The 21,331-nt window shown below is 57.8% G+C and overlaps 7 protein-coding genes across 7 annotated transcripts; 4 read left to right on the top strand and 3 right to left on the bottom strand.

The window, feature by feature from the left end:
- Positions 1 to 15: 15 nt before the first annotated feature.
- CPAR01_15817 (uncharacterized protein) lies at positions 16 to 3,543 on the top strand (the record flags this gene model as incomplete). Its single annotated transcript, XM_060500065.1, has 1 exon — positions 16 to 3,543. The coding sequence occupies one exon, from the start codon at positions 16 to 18 to the stop codon at positions 3,541 to 3,543; it is 3,528 nt and encodes a 1,175-aa protein (XP_060341254.1).
- A 377-nt stretch (positions 3,544 to 3,920) lies between these two features.
- On the top strand, positions 3,921 to 5,262 carry CPAR01_15816 (FAD dependent oxidoreductase; the record flags this gene model as incomplete). The annotated part of the gene is made up of 2 exons (XM_060500064.1): positions 3,921 to 4,025; positions 4,129 to 5,262. The coding sequence occupies 2 exons, from the start codon at positions 3,921 to 3,923 to the stop codon at positions 5,260 to 5,262; spliced, it is 1,239 nt and encodes a 412-aa protein (XP_060341253.1).
- Positions 5,263 to 5,610: 348 nt separating this feature from the next.
- CPAR01_15815 (uncharacterized protein) lies at positions 5,611 to 8,053 on the bottom strand (the record flags this gene model as incomplete). Its single annotated transcript, XM_060500063.1, has 4 exons — positions 5,611 to 5,695; positions 5,742 to 7,847; positions 7,912 to 7,980; positions 8,031 to 8,053. The coding sequence occupies 4 exons, from the start codon at positions 8,051 to 8,053 to the stop codon at positions 5,611 to 5,613; spliced, it is 2,283 nt and encodes a 760-aa protein (XP_060341252.1).
- Positions 8,054 to 10,240: 2,187 nt separating this feature from the next.
- CPAR01_15814 (hsp70-like protein) lies at positions 10,241 to 12,381 on the top strand (the record flags this gene model as incomplete). Its single annotated transcript, XM_060500062.1, has 3 exons — positions 10,241 to 10,267; positions 10,331 to 10,529; positions 10,586 to 12,381. The coding sequence occupies 3 exons, from the start codon at positions 10,241 to 10,243 to the stop codon at positions 12,379 to 12,381; spliced, it is 2,022 nt and encodes a 673-aa protein (XP_060341251.1).
- Positions 12,382 to 12,912: 531 nt separating this feature from the next.
- CPAR01_15813 (signal recognition particle protein) lies at positions 12,913 to 15,037 on the bottom strand (the record flags this gene model as incomplete). Its single annotated transcript, XM_060500061.1, has 4 exons — positions 12,913 to 13,450; positions 13,496 to 14,614; positions 14,664 to 14,976; positions 15,028 to 15,037. The coding sequence occupies 4 exons, from the start codon at positions 15,035 to 15,037 to the stop codon at positions 12,913 to 12,915; spliced, it is 1,980 nt and encodes a 659-aa protein (XP_060341250.1).
- Positions 15,038 to 15,465: 428 nt separating this feature from the next.
- On the top strand, positions 15,466 to 19,062 carry CPAR01_15812 (pentatricopeptide repeat domain-containing protein; the record flags this gene model as incomplete). The annotated part of the gene is made up of 1 exon (XM_060500060.1): positions 15,466 to 19,062. One exon carries the CDS (start codon positions 15,466 to 15,468, stop codon positions 19,060 to 19,062), a length of 3,597 nt encoding a protein of 1,198 aa, XP_060341249.1.
- A 219-nt stretch (positions 19,063 to 19,281) lies between these two features.
- On the bottom strand, positions 19,282 to 20,316 carry CPAR01_15811 (cutinase; the record flags this gene model as incomplete). The annotated part of the gene is made up of 2 exons (XM_060500059.1): positions 19,282 to 19,862; positions 19,914 to 20,316. The coding sequence occupies 2 exons, from the start codon at positions 20,314 to 20,316 to the stop codon at positions 19,282 to 19,284; spliced, it is 984 nt and encodes a 327-aa protein (XP_060341248.1).
- Positions 20,317 to 21,331: the final 1,015 nt, after the last annotated feature.

Genomic DNA, 21,331 nt, shown 5'->3' with positions numbered 1-21,331 from the left:
ACCCCCGGCAGCACAATGCTCCTCGTATACCAGGTCGGGAGCGTCAAGATCGGAGAGGTCGTCCGCTACACCGTCACCTACACGCCTTCCCAGGACCGAATCCTGCCCTCGCCCGAGCGCCTCTACCTGCGCGTCCGCAACACCTCGGCCATTGCCCTGCGCGCCGCCTTCGTCCATGGTCCCTACACGCTGGGCGCCGCCGCCTATCCGTCCAACTTCGACCCCAACGTCAAGTTTGCGAACCCGCGCCGCTATGGCGTGCCCGAATTTGAACCCATGCTCAAGGCCGGCGGCTCGTGGGAGTGCGAGCTGGTCGTGCCGGAACACATAAGGCAGAGCGCGGGTACCGGAGGTGGCGCACATTTCGGCGGCGGCGGCGGGGCATCCGGGGCACCCGGTGAAACCGAGACCGAGTGCGCCTCGTGGATCGTCGAGGTATCGTCGCAGGTCATCTTCTCCACCTCGGCCGCCGTCGGGTACGAGGTGACCATTGCGAGGGATGCCAAGTCGCTCAACCTCAGCTCGTCGCTGCCCGTCATCGGCGGCCAGGCGCAGGTCCCGCAGCCCGGCAAGGTCGCCGATCACCAGCAGAGCATGGGCGCCAAGGACGGCCATCATCCGGCGCAGCCGAAGGGTGTCTTCTCCAAGGCGATACGGCTCAAGGTTGAGGACACGGCCGCGTTGTGGAACACCCCGAGGCTTCCGGGCTGGGACGACCTCAACATTGACCGCCTCAAGAGCCGCGCGAAAAAGGACCAGCCCGTGGAGAGCGTCGTCACCCAGGATAGGCAGACAGACGGAAAGCCCGAAATCAAGCAGAAAAAGGTGCACCTGGTCGTCCTCACCCATGGCCTGCACAGCAACCTGGGCGCGGATATGCTATACCTAAAAGAGAGCATCGACCAGACGGTAGCACAAGCAAAGATTGATGCCAAGGCCCGGCGTGCCAAGGAGCGCGCCGACAAGACGGACAAGGGAGAAGACAAGACCCAAGACGATAGCCCTGCAGAAGACGACGGGGACGATGAAGAGGTTATTGTGCGTGGCTTCTCGGGCAACGCCACAAAGACTGAAAGGGGTATCAAGTACCTGGGTAAGAGACTGGCTAGGTACATCCTGTCCATGTCGTACCCCGACCAGCCATTCTTGCCCTCAAAGAAGGGACATGCAGAGTCCGCTGTCTCTGCCGTCTTCAACAAGCCGGATTCAGACAGCAGCAAGGCGGCCCACAAGCACAGCACGATACACGAAAAGGAGTCGGACGAGAAGCGTCCGTTCAAGATTACCAGCATCAGTTTCATTGGACATTCACTTGGGGGCTTGATTCAGACATACGCCGTTGCATACATACAAAAACACTCGCCCGAATTCTTCACCATTATCAAACCAATCAACTTTGTCGCCCTCGCCACGCCCTTTCTCGGCCTCAGCAACGAGAACCCTCTCTACGTCAAATTCGCCCTGGACTTTGGCCTGGTCGGCAGGACGGGTCAGGATCTCGGTCTCACATGGCGAGCGCCCACCATTGCGAGGAGCGGGTGGGGAGCCATTGTCAGCAACCTGGGCGAGAGCGCACATAAGAGGGTCATGGGCGAGGTGCAGCCCGAGTCGAAGCCTCTGCTGCGAATTCTTCCGACGGGCCCAGCGCATACCGCGCTCAAGAAGTTCCGCAACCGTACGGTCTACTCCAACGTTGTCAACGACGGCATCGTGCCGCTGAGGACGAGTTGCCTCTTGTTCCTGGATTGGCAAGGACTGGGACGCGTGGAAAAGGCTCGGCGGGAGGCAGGCTTGGTTGAAACGTTGGTTGGGGCCGGCTGGGCCGAACTGACGGGCGGCAGTCTGGCACCGACACCGAGGAGATCTAGCGCATTTCTGCCACCAGACGAGGGAGAGGCATCGGACGATCACTCTGGGAATATCACGCCTACGGCACCGACAGATGCGGTTGAAGTACCGCAGCCACCACAAAATGCCATGGTCGAAGATGACCGGGTGAGTCTGCGGTCGGTGCCCACGCCGTTCAATGAGAGCGGCCCTGAGGATGCCAAGGATACAAGTAGCGGCCCGTTTGCCGGCTTCTTCTCCCTGTTCAAAGGCAGCGAGCAGACGCAGGCCAAGACGCAACCAAAGACGCCCAGCTTGTCCAACAAGCAAAACAAGATTTACAGGCGCAGTCAGACGATCAACTTTGACGAGATCCCGCAGACATCGGGCACAAAGGTCACGGCAGGCCACGAGCTGGAGCGGGATCAACAACACGTCGCGCCGCCGAGGACGAGCTTCTTCGAATCTGCGCACGACCTGATCAATCCCAAGATCCCGACGACGGAGTACATCATTGATCCCTCCAAGCGGCCCAGAGCAATCTTCCACGACCGCGTGTACCACCCGAGCGATATACCGCCTCCCCCGCTGAAGAAGAAGCCTACCGGATCGTTGGCGTCTCGGAGAAGCACGTTCCGAAGGGCTGCCTCAACGGGGTCTGGCGGCTCGAGGACCAGCACGGACTCGTCGCCGCACCCGTCGCAGCGCTTCTCGCACGAGGGCACGATGGACTCGACGCGAGACTACGACGACACGATCAACACGAACCCCGACAAGGGTCCCGACGAAGAGATTGACGGGTCGCAGATGCGGGTCGAAGAGAAGATTGCCCGGGCCTATCACCGCGGTCTGGCGTGGCGCAAGGTGCTGGTGAAGCTGGAACCCGACGCGCACAACAATATTATTGTGCGTAGGATGTTTGCCAACGCCTACGGCTGGCCTGTCGTGAAGCACCTGGTCGACGCACACTTTAGCGATTCCGCTACAGCGAGAACGCGCGACGAGGACGAGGGGTCCGGCGAGCTTGCGCTGGACATGGGCCAGGCGCCGAATAAGTACGGGGACGAAGTCAGGGATAGCGGCGCCGGGTCGACGGGCGGCGATGGATCTGACGAACGGCCGATTGCGGGCATGTTGTCTCCCAATTCGCAGCGGGAAGCCGCAGACCGGGTGCCGGATATGCAGGCGCCGCCGAAACGACGTTCATCGTCGCGCAGCTCGTCGGCCAGCCCACCTAGGATCACGCGGGCGACGAGGCCGCAGCGGCCCGAGAGGGTTGACTCCATGACGTGGAGCGATCGGGACTGGGCGGACGACAGCGATGATAGTGAGACGACGGCGACGACGGCGAGCGTCAAGAGTCCTGTGGTGGCGGAATTCAAGGATAAGGAGGGGGGTAACCGGTCGTCGACGCCGCTTGGTGGGTGGAATTGGACGGAGAAGATTGTGGGGAGGGGAGGGTCGAGTCGCAAGACGTCGCCCAAGCCGGAGACTCAGGCTGATGGTAAAGCCGTCAAGAGTGACGTCAAGGGTGATGTCAAGACTGTTGAGGGCGTCAAGACTGTCGAGGCTGTCAAGCCTGATATCAAGGCCCCGATCAAGGCTGGCGACAAGGCCGATTCCAAGGCTGATGCTGAAGCTGATGCCAAAGCCGACGTTACAAACGGTGCCGTCAAGAGCGACGATGTCAAGAGCATTGACAGCGGCGTCGACTAACGACGGGTGGTGAGGGCCGGCGTGCACATGAGAAAGACCTACATTACATACATGCTTTTAATCGATGAGATCACGCTTTGATGACTTATGTGACCATGAGATATTCGATAAAGTGACAGTTATCATAAGAGTGATGACTGTAGTATCAACCGTCGGGCAACACTGAGATGTCGTTGCAACTCATTAGTGGGGTACATAGCTACACACTTTAAGGCCAATGGGAGGTATGTACCTGACTATCAGCAGATAGGAGCCGGGGCCCCTGCAACATCCCTCTTGCGTCATCGGAGAGTGGAAACTCACTTATAGATATCTTCTCACTTACAAACTCGGTCTCAAAACCCCGAGTGACGACGGATTGAACACATCTGTTAATCATGTCAATGAGACCGCCGTCTCTGAGACTCCTCAATGGAGTCGCACGGATGTCTTGTCGAGGCTTCTCAACCTCCCCCGCGAGAGACGTCGATTTCACCCACGTAGTGAGTTTCCCGGACCCTTCAGTTTCCCGATATCAAACATCAATATCATACTCACAACCCCACAACACCGAATCTCAAATAATGACTGTACTAACACGCCCAGGTCATCGGCGGCGGCGCAGTAGGCCTCGCAACGTCCCACCGCCTCGCAACCCGCCCGGACACCACAACCCTCCTACTGGAACGCCACACCGCCGTCGGCACCGAAACGTCCTCCCGCAACAGCGAGGTCATCCACGCGGGGATATACTACCCGCCAAACACCCTCAAAACAGCCCTCTGCGTCCGCGGCAAGCACCTCTTGTATGACTTCTGCGCAAAGCATCACGTGGGACACGCCAACACGGGGAAATGGATCGTCGCGCAGAACGACGTCCAGCGGGAGGCGCTGCAGCGCGTGCACGATTTCTGTACGAACGAGATTGGCGTGCCCGTGCGGTGGGTGGGCGAGGAGGAGGCGAGGAGGGAGGAGCCCGAGGTACGGGCGCTCGCTGGCGTGCTGGAGAGTCCTACGACGGGGATTGTCGATTCGCATGGCTTGATGGTTGCTTTGAACGGGTTATTCGAGGACGCGGGGGGTGTCGTCGCCTTGAATTCTCACGTCGTGGGCGTGCGTCCCCTAGGACAAAAAGGAAGCCAGGGGTGGGAGGTCAGCGTGCGCGATCCGTCGACGGGGGAGACGAGCGCCGTCACGGCGGAGGTGCTCGTCAACGCTGCCGGGTTAGGCGCCGTGGACGTGCACAACATGGTTGTTCCCCCGTCCCAACGCAGGGAAATGTTCTACGCAAAGGGAAACTACTTCTCCTACTCTGGCGGCAGCAAACCCGCCCCCAAAGTAAAAAGACTCATCTACCCGGCCCCCGAACCCGGCGCCGGCGGACTGGGAACGCACCTGACGCTCGACCTCGCGGGCCGGGTGCGCTTCGGGCCGGACGTGGAGTGGGTCGATTCGCCCGACGACCTGGCCGTCAACTCCGCGCGGCTGCCCGAGGCCGTGGAGGCAATTAAAAAGTACTTGCCTGGTCTCGATGCCGGTGCCCTGGTGCCGGATTACGCGGGGATTCGGCCCAAGCTGGGGCGGAAGCAGGCCGTTGCCGACGGCAGCGGGTTCCACGACTTTATCGTCCGCAAGGAGGACGGGTACGAGGGGTGGGTGAACCTGCTGGGCATCGAGAGTCCCGGCCTGACGAGCTGCTTGGCGATTGCGGAGCGGGTGGATGAGATTGTGTACGGGTAATGGCACGATAGCATGGTACTGTGGACGAAGTGGGCAAAGTGTGATAGGGCTGTTCATTCTGTGTCTCCGACGCAGATCCAAATCGTAACGCTACAATATCCTATGCTCTGCCATGTACTACACGGAAAAAATGGACCAGAGCGCATCAGACAAGGTCCAACCACATGTTACAGTAAACACCGAAATGACGCTGCAGACTTTTCATAGAGAATGCGTGTGTAGATGTCGTCCCTCCCCAAATCATAAATCATGCAAAACTCCGCGACGCCGTTACCCCCAGGGCAGCTGTGTCATTTTCGGCTGTACAGTCAACTCCGTCATTCCAAACGCCAAAGTTTATCTCACGCGCTACCGTAACGTCAAGCTGGGCTGGAACTTGCGGCCTTGAATGTCGACGTGGAACTCGTAGATGCCGTTTTCCGCACCAACGTACCTAGTCGGTCAGCTTCATTCAGTTTCACGCTACAAGACCAACTCACAAGACTCTGCCATCCTCGCTCCACGAGATACCGGCCGTGTTGTCGGGCTCGGGGGGTGCTTCGTGGACGCCGCGCTCGGCCATTCGCTGCTCGGCCCGTCGGCGCAGGAATTGATTGCGCTCTACTTGCCGCAGAAGGTCGTGGTCGCGCTCCATCTCACGCATGTTGACACTGTTGAGGAGCGGCAGGATTTCCCTGTTGCGGTCCTGAACGGCTTGCCGGAGATCCTGGATGTTGCTCTCAAACGACATGGTGTAGAGCGCTTCCAGGTCTGCCCAGCCACTGCCCGCCGGTGTCAGGCTGCGCAGACCGCTTGATCCGCCACGCTGTGTTGTCGCCAACGCTTCACTCGGGTGTGTGCTCGCCGGACGCCGCGGTGGGTGAGGAGCCGCCAGACCGAGATCTCGGTCAGAGCTGGACTGCAAGTCCATTGTGCCGTCCCGGCCCGAGTTGGACTGCAGAATGAGACGCTGGGCCGTACGTATGCGTTCCTGCGCCCGCTCTCTCGAATCGCGAATGTTGCCGAGGAGGTCGCCAATGGCCCTGGACACGTTTTGATTCGAGTCATTACTGGGCTCGCCCGCCTCATGATCTAGCGCCCGGCGCGCCGCGATTCTCTGTGCCCTTTGCGCTTGGATATCCCACTGCGCATTCAGCCGTGGGCGTGCCATTGTTTCGGGGTCGATACGGGCACCTCTTCCACCCATGGGAGGCATGCCGCCAAAGAACTGTGGCGATGATTGCTGAGACGTCTGCTCGGCCATGCGCGCCGCGATCCGGTCCCTCTGCTCCCTCCGTCGGCGGTCCTCCTGCAGAGCCTCAAGCACCCGCGTCTCGTCGGGTGTGAGTGCTAGGTGCTGGCGCCCTGGACCGTCCAGTCGCCGCCGCCGGCTTTCGCTGGCCTCTGGCAGGATGGACGACAGAGTATCGTTCGGTTCGCCGTGGCCCTCCAGTAGCCGCGGGTCAATCGTGGCACGATCCAGGACGGGGATTTGGTCGTACTCGTCGGTGGCGCTGATGTCCAGAATTTGACGCTGCACAAACCCGCTCCTTAGATCCGCGATACCAACGTGGCCGCGGTCTTCGGTCCAAGCCAGGAGGTCATACGGCCCGGGACAAAAAGCCATGTCGCGGACTGCGCCCGACCCGGCCATCGGCCGTGACGACGTGAAGGATGTCAGCAGCGGATCGGCAACGTCCGGATCAGTCAGGCTCGCAACGTCAAACACCGAAATGGTGCCATATTGTGTCCCGACAGCGAGATATGCCCCCGTGTTGGAAAAACACGCCGCAAAACTTCCTCTGCTGTCGGAGCTGTCGTCGCGACGCTGGCTCTTGAGCAGAATCTTGCCACACAGCTCCCAGCGGTACTCCACCTTGTCGTCGTTCCTAAATGGGCCGTTTTCGTCGATTGGTGCCTCTGTACGATGGTGAATGTACAAGTAAGGGTCGTCGAGGATTGCGCACAAGAGGCGGCCGTCGGGCGAGATGATGGCTCGATTGACGTAGTCGGGATACGTCACTATATCCAGAGGCTCGACCTTGTCCTGGTTATCAAAGTCGCGCAAGCCGACCAGAACGACCGTCTTATCATTGTTTGCCAGGACGGCGGCGGACTCTGTGTATGCTCCGTGATGCATGGGGCCGGCTGCTGGTGGAAACCACATGGTTATGCAGTTGACGCGGTCGCGCGCGAGCTTTTGGCTCTTGGCAATGACGCTCTTGTCCAGCCTGCTGCTCATATTCAGCCGCCGCGATTGGCTGAGGAGCCCAAAGACGGTATCTTGCGGTCGAGGGGATTCGGAGTCGGTGCCCATGCCGAGGGGTAACCTTGCGTCGGGTTCCAAGTTGAGTTGCAAATGGAGATTATTATCGTCATCGCTAGTGCTGTCCATCTGGATCGCCGTGAACTCGCCCGTCTCTCCTCCGCAACACACCCAGCCGTTCTCAGCGACTAGGCATCGCGGCGAGAAGGAGAGAAACTTAACCGTCTCGCACTCCTTGGTCGTCGTGTTGAGCCGCTGAACATGGTTGCTGCCAGCGCCTCCGGGGAAGTAGACGAGGTTTCGTTTCTCGGCGCTGATGAGCGATCGTAGTTGCCAGTGTCTGCAGATGGTTAGTACTTGAGGTAAGGCATGCGGTGTGCGCGTGGTAGTGGACGAAGACGCACTGAGATCGGACAGGGATACGGTAGTGTTTCCGCGGCTTCTTGGAAATCAAGTCGTTTGTCGGATAGTATCTGCGACAGTCAGTTTGGCATGGTCGAAACAATTGTATTGGGGTTCATACGACACGCCATCTTTCACAGCCATGATGGCTTATGCAGTGGCCAGAGGGTTCGTCCGTCGGAAAGTAAACATATAGGTGCCGAGGCACGCGTATCGGAGCAGAGTCGCCAGTGCAATCAATCCCACCCGCGTGCTGAGCGATAGCAGTGACGACAGGCCGGTGAACACGCAGCGACCGATGAAGCCGTGGGATGATTCGGGGTGTCGGATGTTTGGGGACGATGCGATGTGAATTGCGCGAGACGAGAGGCAACCTCCCGCATGACGTCCGTGTATGGCAGGAGGGGCCTGTTCTGCTTTTCGCCTTCGTCCTGGTTGGTTGGCGGCGCTCTGCCACAGAATACAGTGGTAAGCTACCACCTTGGGTACTTTAGAAGGGGCGACCAGGGAGTACCTCTGCAGCACGTACCCTAGGCCAGTGCCTCGGGACGGGAGCTTGGGCTGCTGCTTACCCAACGAGGCACACTGCTTACCTATCGGAGTCTTCCACCTCCCCTACCTAGGCACCTTAGGCAAGATACTAGGCAGGTACCTCATCAGCAAGTAGTCCGGGGTCTAGACAGGCGTCCAATCCAATTGTTGGTTAATTTTCTTAGCTAAAAGACGCCATTTTGACGGGGGTTTCTAGCGCTTTAATGGGCCATCTTGGTGCACCCAAGTAATTAGTATCAAACCACCTCGATGCGACCGCAACCTATGGTAAGGTTGGCTTTGCTTCTCCATCAAAAGTCGGCAAATGACCGTACAGCCTCATCTACCAATCGTGAATTTCCATCTCAATTCGAACAGGAAATATTGCCAGTTGTGGATCTCGTTGCGATCCGTGACCTGGACTCGTTCTTAGGTGGTACGTCCCAACAGGTCTCAGCCATCTTAGCCTCAGTCGGACTTGATTCGAGAGGAACGCAGAGACGGGAAAGGAAGCCAGATTCTCGAACACTACGGCTCTCGGATGGGTAGGCGTACACTTGCCAACGAGAACCGCAGTATTGTGTTACTTCAGCCTCAAATCATTGAGCAGCAGAGTTGACTGGTAGATGATCTGGCAAGGAGACTCAAATTTCAATCTCTGAAATGAAAACCAGGGTCTTTGAGAGTTTTCTTGATCCAAATCGCTTATAACGAGCTACAGCATGCCCAAGACATAATCTACCATGTTGTGGTTTCGGAATTCTCCACCCGGCGCCAAAGCACCACCGCCAATCAGTTTGGAGTTCTGCTGATTCTCTGGCTTGAGAGTCCTCCAAATCATTGTGCGGTCAAAGTACCGAAAGCCACATCGGATAAAAGGGGGAGATATTACCCATACGAGCAGGACCCGAGGACTTTGACTGATACGTTGGACACACCCGAGAAGAGACAACAGGAAGCTGCGTTGCGCCAGGTCTTGATCCGACCTCGGGGTATCCAGACCCACCGCCGGGTCCACTTTTCGGGACCGGAAGCGCAGCCGTCGGGGCCTGCTGGATCGGGTGTACTTTCCGCGCTGCCGGTGGACCTCTCCAGCTTTTCTCTGCGCAGTTACTCAAGTGCAGAGCAGAAGTCGCACTCCCAAGCAGTCTGGAACAGCTTGCCGGTTACACGATGGATTGCAATTCGTGTCTAAAAGAGTGCAATTATGAGGGCCATGAGTTGGATGAACCGTCCAAAGACACTGGCATGCAAGACGGAGGCGCAAAAACTCTGCGTGCCAGGGGATGAATGAGCAACATCAACGCGTCAGTGCCTCGACGGCAAAGAGCTCAATCTCCAGGTCGAAAAATTTCCAGCCGAGCTCCCCCTAGCTCCGTCCCTGGCCGGTGACACGTCCACTAGCGCCACGTCCATTACCTGCAATGGCCGGGCGATCCCGTTGCTTCAGCGCGGTGGCTGCCATTCTTCCGTCACGTGCGACCACGCCCCCACTGCTGGGGGCCTGGAAAGCCCCAAATTTCTAGCAGTGGAGCGTCTGCAAGTCGGAATAACCGATGCCGGGGTCCCGACCTTGCGGGATTCGGTCGGCTTCTATGACCGGGGGCGCGCATCATTTTTCGGGTCAAAAAATTTCGATCTCTCCTTGCCATCATCATTTCCTCGCATCCTCATCCACCTCCTCCCTCCCCCCAATTCATCCATTGTGTACTCTATAATAACCGCTTTTCCATTCCTTTCCGCGCGCCATCTTCTTTTCCCTCCATCCCCTTTTGTTATACCCACACACAATCAGGCAAGATGATGTCTGCACGCTTCTCAAGAGCTGTAAGTTGTGATCCCAGTGACACCTGTCGCGATACATCAGAGTTTTTTGCTAACGCGCAATAGCTTCCCAGAGCTACCAGCTCCGTCGCCCGCTCGGCCGGCTTCGCTCGCCAGCCCTTTGCCTCAAAGTTCGCTCGCTACGAGTCAACATCATCTGATGGCAAGGTCACCGGCGCCGTGATCGGTATCGATCTCGGTACCACCAACTCTGCTGTCGCCATCATGGAGGGCAAGGTTCCCAAGATCATCGAGAACGCTGAGGGTGAGCAGTCCATTGATCTATCGTTCACGCACCAATAAGCTAACAGTCATCAACAGGTGCGCGCACAACGCCTTCCGTGGTCGCCTTTGCTCAGGATGGTGAGCGTCTCGTCGGTGTCGCCGCCAAGCGCCAGGCCGTCGTCAACCCCGAGAACACCCTCTTCGCCACCAAGCGTCTCATCGGCCGCAAGTTCACCGACGCTGAGGTTCAGCGTGACATCAAGGAGGTTCCCTACAAGATCGTCCAGCACACCAACGGCGACGCCTGGGTGTCTGCTCGCGACCAGAAGTACTCTCCCTCGCAGATTGGTGGATTCGTCCTCAACAAGATGAAGGAGACCGCCGAGGCCTACCTCTCCAAGCCCGTCAAGAACGCCGTCGTCACCGTTCCTGCCTACTTCAACGACTCTCAGCGTCAGGCCACCAAGGATGCCGGTCAGATTGCCGGCCTCAACGTCCTCCGTGTCGTCAACGAGCCCACTGCCGCCGCCCTTGCCTACGGTCTTGAGAAGGAGGAGGACCGCGTTGTCGCCGTCTACGATCTTGGCGGTGGTACTTTCGATATCTCCGTCCTCGAGATCCAGAACGGCGTCTTCGAGGTCAAGTCTACCAACGGTGACACCCACTTGGGTGGTGAGGACTTTGATATCCACCTCGTCCGCCATCTCGTCCAGCAGTTTAAGAAGGACTCCAACATTGACTTGTCCAACGACCGCATGGCCATCCAGCGTATCCGTGAGGCCGCCGAGAAGGCCAAGATTGAGCTTTCCTCCTCCCTCCAGACCGACATCAACCTGCCCTTCATCACTGCCGACGCTTCCGGCCCCAAGCACATCAACCAGAAGCTCACTCGCGCTCAGCTCGAGAAGATGATGGACCCCCTCATCACCCGCACCATCGACCCCGTGCGCAAGGCCCTCAAGGATGCCAACCTCCAGGCCAAGGATATCCAGGAGGTCATCCTCGTTGGTGGTATGACTCGCATGCCCAAGGTTTCCGAGTCCGTCAAGAGCATCTTCGGCCGTGACCCGGCCAAGTCCGTCAACCCCGATGAGGCTGTCGCCATTGGTGCCGCCATCCAGGGTGCCGTTCTCTCCGGTGAGGTCAAGGACCTCCTTCTCCTCGACGTCACTCCCCTCTCCCTCGGTATTGAGACCCTTGGCGGTGTCTTCACCCGTCTCATCAACCGCAACACTACCATCCCCACCAAGAAGTCCCAGACCTTCTCCACCGCTGCCGACTTCCAGACCGCCGTCGAGATCAAGGTCTACCAGGGTGAGCGTGAGCTCGTCCGTGACAACAAGCTCCTCGGCAACTTCCAGCTGGTTGGCATCCCCCCTGCCCACCGTGGTGTTCCCCAGATCGAGGTCACCTTCGACATTGACGCCGACTCTATCGTCCACGTCGGTGCCAAGGACAAGTCCACCAACAAGGACCAGTCCATCACCATTGCCTCCGGCTCCGGTCTGTCCGACTCCGAGATTGAGCAGATGGTCAACGACTCTGAGAAGTACGCCGAGGCCGATAAGGAGCGCAAGGGTGCCATTGAGGCCGCCAACCGCGCCGACTCTGTCCTGAACGACACCGAGCGCGCCCTCAACGAGTACGCCGAGAAGCTCGACAAGACCGAGGCTGACGGCATCCGTGAGAAGATTGCCTCCCTCCGCGAGTTCGTCTCCAAGAGCTTGGCTGGCGAGGGCAACGCCACCGCTGCCGAGATCAAGGAGAAGACCGACGAGCTCCAGGTCGCCTCCCTCAACCTCTTTGACAAGATGCACAAGGCCCGCGCCGAGTCTGGCGAGCAACCCGCTCAGGACGCCAACGCCGAGAACAAGGACGAGAAGAAGCCTTAAATGTCTTCATTCGTCTCTTTGCATCTCGTTTTCACCTCCGCGAGTCGAAAGTGACTCGCGTCAGCATGTTTGATTATCACTTTTGGGCGTGGCATAGACCTGCTTTGCTCAATGTTTGTATTCCACCTGTACTCATATTCCGGTCTCGGTTTCGCCTGAATCGCGCCGAGCCGGCTCTCTCTTCCTTGTTACCCCTTTTTACAACATGTTTGTTAATACCTTGCCTGCGGTCGGCGGAACCGGCGTTGGAGCATCAAAAACATTCACACACACGAGATACCGATTCGGTATTCATGATATGATCGACGGTATGGATCAAAGGGGATTAAGACGGGGTTGCATATGTACAAAACCAAACCGAATCTGGAGTAGTTAGACGTGATAATTCTACATCCCCTCTCAAAACCATCACCTGCCTTGAGACCGTGATACTTTCATGTTAGTAATGCCGGAGCCATCGTGCATGTCAACAACTGCAGATAGCGTAGAAATGGACGTGATAAAGGCTCTCGCCCGATTAATTGACTACTTTTATCTACCAAAACCAAACCATCCTCTCTTCTGTGCCTGCGGCTTCTCGCCGCTCTGTGCCGCAGGTGCGGCCTGGCTGGGTGGCGCCTTGGCAACGGGCTCCTGCGGCTCCTTGCCCGGGTAATCAATGTAGTTCCACGCCACGTCGAGGAAGATGGGCTTGACGGGGATGGCGGACAGCTTAGGCGGGACACTGACGATGTTCTGGAGGTCGATCTCGCTGGAGGGGTACTCGCGCAGCCGCTCAATCAGGGGCAGCTTCTGGGCGTCGTCCTCGTTGGAGGCCGCCGACTCCTTGAGCAGGTTCGAGAGGTGGACGAGAGCGCGGTGGCGCTGTAGTTCGCCTTGGAGGTAGGTTGCCAGGGCCTTTGCGTCCGCGGCGGACACGTCGATGCTGCGCGGGGCGTTGGGGTGCGGTTGGGAGCCCTTGGTGAGGGTCGAGGCGGCTTCCTGGGCTTCGCTAGTGGCGTGCTTGATGAGGGCCAGCGCGTTGACGGTGTTGCCGATGATGGCGTGGGAGCGGGCAATAGAGAGAAACCTGTGTTGTTAGTATGAGATAACTAAACCGGTGATATCAACTCACTTCAGAGCTTGAAAGTACTCGGTAAAAGCCTCCAGCTGGTCGGCGAGCTCCTCGTCGTTGGCCACGCCGGGCAACTCCCTCGCAGCCTCGAGACTCTGCAGGGTACCTTCGTACAGAGCGACGAGTTCCTTCAGCTTTGCCGCCTTGCGTCCGGGGGTCTGTTCCTTGGCAATCTTGTCTGCCTTCTTGGACTTGCGAGCCGACTGGTATCTCTCCACCAGGCCATCGTCGTTGCCCGTCAAGACGCGGTTGCGACCGATTCGCCAGCTAATCATCTCGTAGTTGACCGCCGTTCTGGTAATCTGCAGGCTCTGCATGCGGGAGTCGCTCTGGGAAACGCCCTCGCCTCGCAGCTCGTCGATCGCTTCTTTTGTGGCATCGGCGGCATCCTGCGTCGCCTCGAGGATGTCATCATACGCGGCAGCCACGTCCCTGGGGTCGGCATCAACGAGGGACGGCCATGTCTCGGAGAGCTTCGTCTTGGCTTCCTCTGCTCTGCCCCACGCCAGAGAGATGGCGGCGTCCTCGATCTTGACGTCGCGAGAGCGCCAGGTGAGTGCCCTGGGTGCGTTCTCCTCGCCGCCCTTGCTGGCCTCGGCGTCCACCTGCTTCAACACATTAGGGTCGAGCTCGTTGATCTGCTGAACGAGGGCCGTATCGGATTGGGGGAACGCTCGTCTGGCGATGGCGGGAACGGGTATCGTGCGCGGCGTCTTCAGCTGGTATGCGGCGTAGCGGATCGAGGGATCGATGGTATCAGAGAGAAGGTCCTTGAAGATGTCACCTTTGGTGGTCGTTGCCATGGCGCTGTAGATGATGCGCGATACGGCATAGCTTCGCAGGGAGGGCTCCCAGTGCTGGTTCTCAAACTGGGCGGCGCCGCGGATGTGGGCGGCGTAGGCCCGGGATTCGAGCTTGTCGTTTTGTGATGCGCCAGCCTCGGGTTGGGAGAGAAGCTCGGCGAGGAGTTCGGCCGCTTTTGTTGCTTTTTGGAGTCGGGAGACTATGTGGGATCTCGTCTTGCCGGTCATGCCTTTGGCATCCGAGGCGTGCGATGCCTTCATGGCCATGGCATTGGCCCAGGCACGCTCGCTCGTGAGAAGGAGGAGGTGGACATATCTAGACAGTGTCAGTCAACATCCCCTCGTCCTTGCATGTGTCGACATACTCATGGTTCTCGGCAATTTGCGAGACACCAACCTCACCCTTCTTGCTAAACTTTCCGCGATTCTTGGTGGCGATGTTAAGCTTCTTGCGGCTGTTGAGCAGCTTCTTGGACAGCTGGGTCTGGTAGGTTGCGTAGTCTCCGTAAAGGAGAGCCGCATCGCGGCCAGAGACGACAAACTTTGTGATATCCATCGCTGTGGGTTCGTCCGTTCGACGGGGAGGCAGAATCGCGACAGGCCACACCAAAGGGGACGGGATGATGTCGAATCGACCTCTGCGCTGCGCGGGGGATTGGTGGGGCTCACCAGTGTCCTCTGCTTCAATGTCAAAATTTGGGGTGTGTCACTAACCTCCTGACTGCACACCTTCGGTCATTAGGTAAGCTTGGGCGGACGCCGGGTTGAAGATGTTCCCATCAACGCCATGTCATTGGTTGAAGCTCCCCGAAAAAGTCCATGATGGTAGGTGGATTATGGACTGATACAGCGCTCTTTGAAGGCATCGTGCATACTTTCCGGCCGGCCCTTTGTTCGCATTTGCAGAATAGATCATAAGTCGTCACTGGGAGATCTTTCCCAATTGATACCCTCATTGAGATACCCTGCGTAGGCCAATCTAGCTTAGCTCAGCTCGGGCAACACCTCGGTCGGTCGACGACGTCTTCGATTTCGCGACTCCACCCAAAACTTTTTTGACATTGCGCGACAACACCAACGACACCCACGACCAGCATGTGCCCGAGTGCGTTTGATGTCCGCCATACATGATCGATACGTACCGTGTTGGTGACAGCTTCAATCCCAATGCTGGAGAGAACGGCGGCGACCCTGGAATCATGTACCAGTCTTCATGCTCTTCCATCCGCCGTGCGACAACTTAGAAGCCAGCGCAGGTTGCACACCGGCTTCTGGCAGCATGGCGCCGCGGCCATAGATATCTCCAGCTACTTGCTGGCTGCGCGTTTCCATGCTACCGAGCAACTCACCTACTCCGATCCGCCGCCAACGCCTCCCGAAACCCTCGCCGCCTCGACCTTTCTTCTCGACTTTCTCTACCCCAGCGGAACCGCCTCCTTCTTACGCAGAGCCTCTCCAGGCCTTCCTCACGATCACCTGGCGTCCATTCGACGGCTTCCACGGCGGTCCAGACCATTCACCTCTTCCACGGTTGCGACTTCCACAAAAGACTCTGACTCGCCAGGGGCATTGTCAACGAACTGGGGAGACGAATCTGCTGTGCAAGACCAGCGGTACGAATACCAGCAAGATGTAGATCCGGCCGAGGAAGACGAGTTTGAAGAGGAAGACGAAGAAGATGACTACGACATAACCAGCTCGCATGACACGCATAGCGGTCCGTCATACGCCGGCGCCGGGTCGCGGCCGCAACTGATGAGGGAGCTGATGGCCGACAAAGACACGGAGTACTTTGGGTCCATATGGCAGCTCTACTCGCAGTTGGAGCCGAGTCTGCAACCAGAGTTTCGGCCCGAGATCATTGAATACCTGTATCGGTCCGCCAATGTGATCGATGCGCGAAGGGTCGTTCTCTTGTTCCCCCAAATCGACGACAGTCAGTGGACCACATTGGCCTTGACATCAGTTGTCACGGCATATCTACGCCTGGGTCGAGAGACCGAAGCGTTGCGGCTATACCACACGGCGCTGGGCGAAAAGGCTTTCGTGTGCGGTCTGGACGAGCTGCTGGGTCATTTCTTTGCAAAGGGCGATTGGAAAACCGTCAGTCGGGTTTGGTCATCGTATCACACGGTGTACCTCGCCAAAGGCATCAACTGCGGAAAGTTGACGCAGCTTGCAGCAACTCCCAACCTCGGGGCCCTTGCCATGAGCTTCGCCAAGGAGGTCGAGGCGCAAGAACCAGAAGTAGCGCAGAGACTCAGAATCTTGCTCAACAAGGCGGTCAGGCGTGCAATCCAGCAACCATGCAAGCCCAAAGAAGCATTGCCTCTGCTCAAACTCATCGAAAAGGACCAGAGCAAGTGGTTCAACATTTATCTCTCGGAAGCCATGGCACGAGGACAACAAGAGGGATTGGCCAAGGTGTACCGTGTGTACCGGTCATTTCCCAAGGTGAGACCACACTGGAGAATTCTCCATGGCATGTTTGATATCTTTTACCCAGACAATGTCGCGGGCCTCGAGCAGGTCTACGAAGACTACCATATCAGCTACGGGGGACTGGACCGTTGGGGGTTCAGGAAGTTCCTCAAGTACTACGCATCACGAGGCGACGTCAAGTCTCTGGAGCGTTTGTGGGACAACTATGTCGGCGCCTACCGTCACCGCCACGTCCTTCGGGAGCCAGAAACATTCAACTACGTCATCAACGCCTATGCGAACCTCCAGGACTACAAGAGCGCACGTCGATTCTTTGACGAGATGATAGAAAAGCATGGCGTGATACCAAATACCGAAAGCTGGAATCAGCTTCTCAAGAGCGCCTGTGCGAACTACGACCTCGCCATGTCGGTGTTTGAAGAGCTCTGCGAGAACGTATCACCCGACAAGTATTCTTTTGCTACCATCATGTCCACCTCTTCGACAGACGGAGACATTGCAAAGACCTTGCAGCTTCTCGAGAAAGCGAAATCGCTAGGCATCGAGCCGGACGCCACCATGCTTGAGAGGGTCATCCGGGCCTACTCTTGGCATGACCGGACGAGAGCCATGTTGTCAGTTTGTCTCGATGCGCACGCCAACAACGTTCCGGGCGACCACGGCATCCTTTGGAACGCTCTTTTGCGGTCTCAAGCGAATCGCCGCAATCTGCCTGCTGTCGCTCGTGACTTGGAGGCCATGGCGAAGCAAGACGTCAAGTGGACGCCCGAAACCCATACACAGCTGCTCCGCGCCTTGGTCCGCTGCGGGCAAACACAAATGGCGTACAGGCTGCTGCGTTCGGCTGCCTTTGAGAAATCGTTCAAAGTGGTTCCAGACCATTTTGAGACCGTCGTGCAGGCTGCCCTGGACGATCGCCATTTGGGCCTAGCTCGCAAGGTAACGAAGCAGTTGCGACGATACAAGACAAAGTCGGTCAAGGGTCGCATTGCCCAGGCCCGAATCATGATCAAGCAGCAGTTGTTTGCTTACAATCAAGATGAAAACAACGTTGACGGCATGGAGGAGCTGATGACATATATTCGGGAGCTGGCCAACAAAGCGGACCATGAACGGAGTGGCTCCTCAATACGGCGCGCCGATTCCTTGCACCGCCTGCGCGTTCTGCTTGATGAGGCCATCCGGCTCTTCGCTGCGTATCGCGATTACGACGCCGTCAGAGAACTCCAACAGCTACAGAGGGACAACACTGCAGCCACGACCAGTTCCGTCAACAATGAAACTCCTGTCGAGTGGCTATACTATACGATGAAGGAGAATGCATCCAACAAGAAGTACGAAGAGGCTCTGGCAACGTGGAGACAAATATATGACAGGGTCTTGGCCATTGCTCGTCCAGCCGAATGGGGGGGTAATCGGAGAGCGGTTCTGCCGCGGCACCGTTACCGTCTTTCCAAGCCGTTTGAGACCTTTACACAGGTATGTGTGGAGCTACAGAGCAGGACGCGACTGAAGAGGGGCTTTGAGAAGCTACTTGTGTCGGGCTTCATGTTGGAGCGCCGGGCCTTTAACCTTCTGGTCCAGGGCCTCGCCCGCACGGGAGCTTGGATGGACGCCTGCAAGGTATGCGAGGAGTACCTGATGCTGAGATGGACGGGCTGGCAGCAGAATCGCATACGCGCGCAAGTCAAGAGGAACCTACCGCTCGTGACGCGTCGCGTTCAGAGCTCGTCGCAAGTGCTACGCCCGACATCGTACACCATCATCCTCCTATCCAAGGAATACTATGAGCTGCGACGCACAGCCATGTGGTCGGGCGAGGCGGCGCGCAAATTCAACACCTTTAAGGAGCTGTGTCCGCGCCTGGAGGATGCACTCAGGAGAATGGTGTACACGGGCGTAGGCATCGAAAAGGAGCTCTATGGCACCCAAAAGAGGTTCGTGGAGGCGCGGGCCGAAGAGGTGCTCTCGGTAGTGGATGAGGGAGGCATCCTTGGCTCGCAGACGGAGTCTCTGTCGTTTACCATGGGCGGTGTCACGATTGACGGTCTGCGGACCCGGATGTTATTGGTGCCCTCCCTTCCTCAGGATCCATCATCGTCAGCGCAAGCGCCCGAGGCTTCACTGATAATCACGAGCGGAGTGACTATCGACGGCCTGCGGACTCAGGGTTCGTCGTCGTCGGTGCCTCGCGTGGAAGATATTGGCTCTCAACCTGAGAGCACTTTGTCGGCGCAACAGCCTGAGCATTCATCAATGACTACGGGTGGAATTACTATCGACGGCCTGCGGCCCCGGGGTTCGTCGGCAGTGTCCGACTGAACCTATAGGGACGCGGCGTGTATCAACAGAGATATCTTGTACAAGACTTATTAGACCAGACATGAGTGTGTTGTTTAGAAGGCATTTAATTGCAGCGATGATTTCTAGGAGAGGTTTTGACATCCTCCTCGACGGGGATGACGGTAGATGTGACAATACAACTTTTGTTTATTAGCTTTGGTCTAATCTTCGTTGAAAACTGCAATGAGCCACAGCCCGTTAATCACTCGCTATCCCGTCCTTTGGAGAGTGCATGATGCCTTGGACGGTGCCCACCATGGTGTCCCCCATGCCCTCGTTCAGCGCATCGCGGCTCGCAAGCCCAAGCTTACTCCTCTGCATCACAAACAGCGCGGCCGTCGGCGCGTCGAGGCTATAATCGAGATGCGGGTTGAAGATGAAGTTGCCCCCCTGGCAGATATTATCCCCCGTGTGGCACACGACGAGCAACTTGGTCGGATCGACCCCGTCGATAGCTTTCCCGCCCAACGGGTCGCCAAACAGCACGACGCTCGACAGCCGCGCGCGCTGGTCGGGCGGCAACTGCGCCACGGCGAGGCGGGCCACCTGCGAACCCTGGGAGTAGCCCGACACCGTGAGGCGGGTGTCTGGGCAGGCGGAGAGTGTGCGGGAGGCGACCTGCGCCGCGAAGGCAGCGCCCGTGGCGGAGCCGCCTGCGAAGAAGCCTGGCGGGTCGGCCGGGTAGGAGTTTACGCCTTGGATTGCGATGGAGCCTGTGCCGTTCATGTAGGTGCGGAGGGCGTCGAAGAAGGGGGGGCCGGTGAGGAAGCCCACGTTGCCTGTGTTTGTCAGTCTCTCAACTACGTTCCGTTCAGGGGGGGACGGCGTACCTGGCTCGTTGGTCCCCCGGGCAAAGAGGACGGCCACGTCCGGACACGTCACGGCGCGGGTGGTGTTCCCCGGGAGCGGGAGCGGCATGCCCGTCGTGCCGTTGATGCCGAGGGCCGTGTCGAGGTCGTTTTGCGTGATGCCGTTCTCGGCGACCGTCTCGCGGAGGGCGCGCACGACCAGCAGCGTCGTGTTGACGACTTTGTCCACCAGGCCCGGCACGCGGTCGAGGACCTCGAAGGAGCCGGAGAGGAGACTCGAGAGGTCCCTGTCGCGGTAGGGGTTTCCCTTGATCTTTTGCGGCGGTGTTGGTGTCGTTTGTAGTGAGGGTATCGGTATCGTCAGCGCCGTGGTCTGCTGGTGTAGCAGGGCTAACGAGAGGAGGAGGGCGGATGACGGCCTCATCGCGCCCCTTGTCTTCGTGTAAGTCGTGCCAAGGTGGTCTAAGTGAGGTTGTTTGGTTTGGGTGTACCCAGATGGTGATCGTGCGGGTGATCGTCAACCGCAGAGCCGCAAAAGGTAACCTTGGATCAAATAAGGGACCTCTAGGTTACCAGAAACCCAAAGGATTGTCAAGGGGGGTTGTTCAGGGTATTTCAAAGCTTTGACATGTGCGTGGGCAATGTCCAAACGTCCTTGGCGGTTGATGAGAGAGTTGCGTCACAAACATGGGATCATGTAAGTGAGCTCCTCAACGACGGGGGCCGCCCATTGCGTACTTGCGTACTCACGACCAGACTCGCTTCAGATGACGCCGCCTCACTCGGACGGCATTGTAAGTGAGGAGGGGGCATTGTGAGAGAAAGTCGCAGACCACGACGGAATCTCCCTCACCACCAAAGAAGGAATACCAAAAAAAAACGACACAGCCCCTCCCGTGCAAAACGCGAAGGCGAAGGCGTTTCACACCACCACCACTCCTAAGCATCCCCCGCTGCAGGCGGCGGGCTCACGGCGAGAATATGCCGCAGTGAAACCGTCTGATGTCGAATTTGTGAGATTTCATCGCCAATGACAGGGCACTGAGATGCTTCGCTCGGACTTTGTCGAGCGTGGGATTCCGTCATTTGAAGTATTTGAAAATCCCGCGGTCAGATGTAAGAGGAGGTGAGAGTGAGTGAGTGACAATAGTGGGCGCATGATTCCCAAGAGCCGCTCTCCCCATTAACCCGATGTCTGGCATCACGGAAGTAAGTGCATTCATCACAGTGGTTTGACTTCCCCGGTCTGGACTCACACTCTCACTCGTACCTTCATGATCCCGCCAAATGGGTGACAACAACGTGTTCCGCTCACGTCACTCGGCCACCGCTCTCAACGTCTCTACGACGATGAATACCAAACTAATAAATGCCTAAAAAAATGAAAATCAGAAAAAATAAGAAAGAGAAAAGCATCCATCAAACCCTTCAAGCGCACT

This window comes from Colletotrichum paranaense (genome assembly GCF_030867605.1).
Source record: "Colletotrichum paranaense strain IMI 384185 chromosome Unknown Scaffold_21.1, whole genome shotgun sequence".
In the NCBI taxonomy this organism is placed as follows: domain Eukaryota; kingdom Fungi; phylum Ascomycota; class Sordariomycetes; order Glomerellales; family Glomerellaceae; genus Colletotrichum; species Colletotrichum paranaense.
The sequence above is the reverse complement of the archived record's forward strand: the minus strand, read 5'-3'. Positions and strand labels throughout refer to the sequence as shown.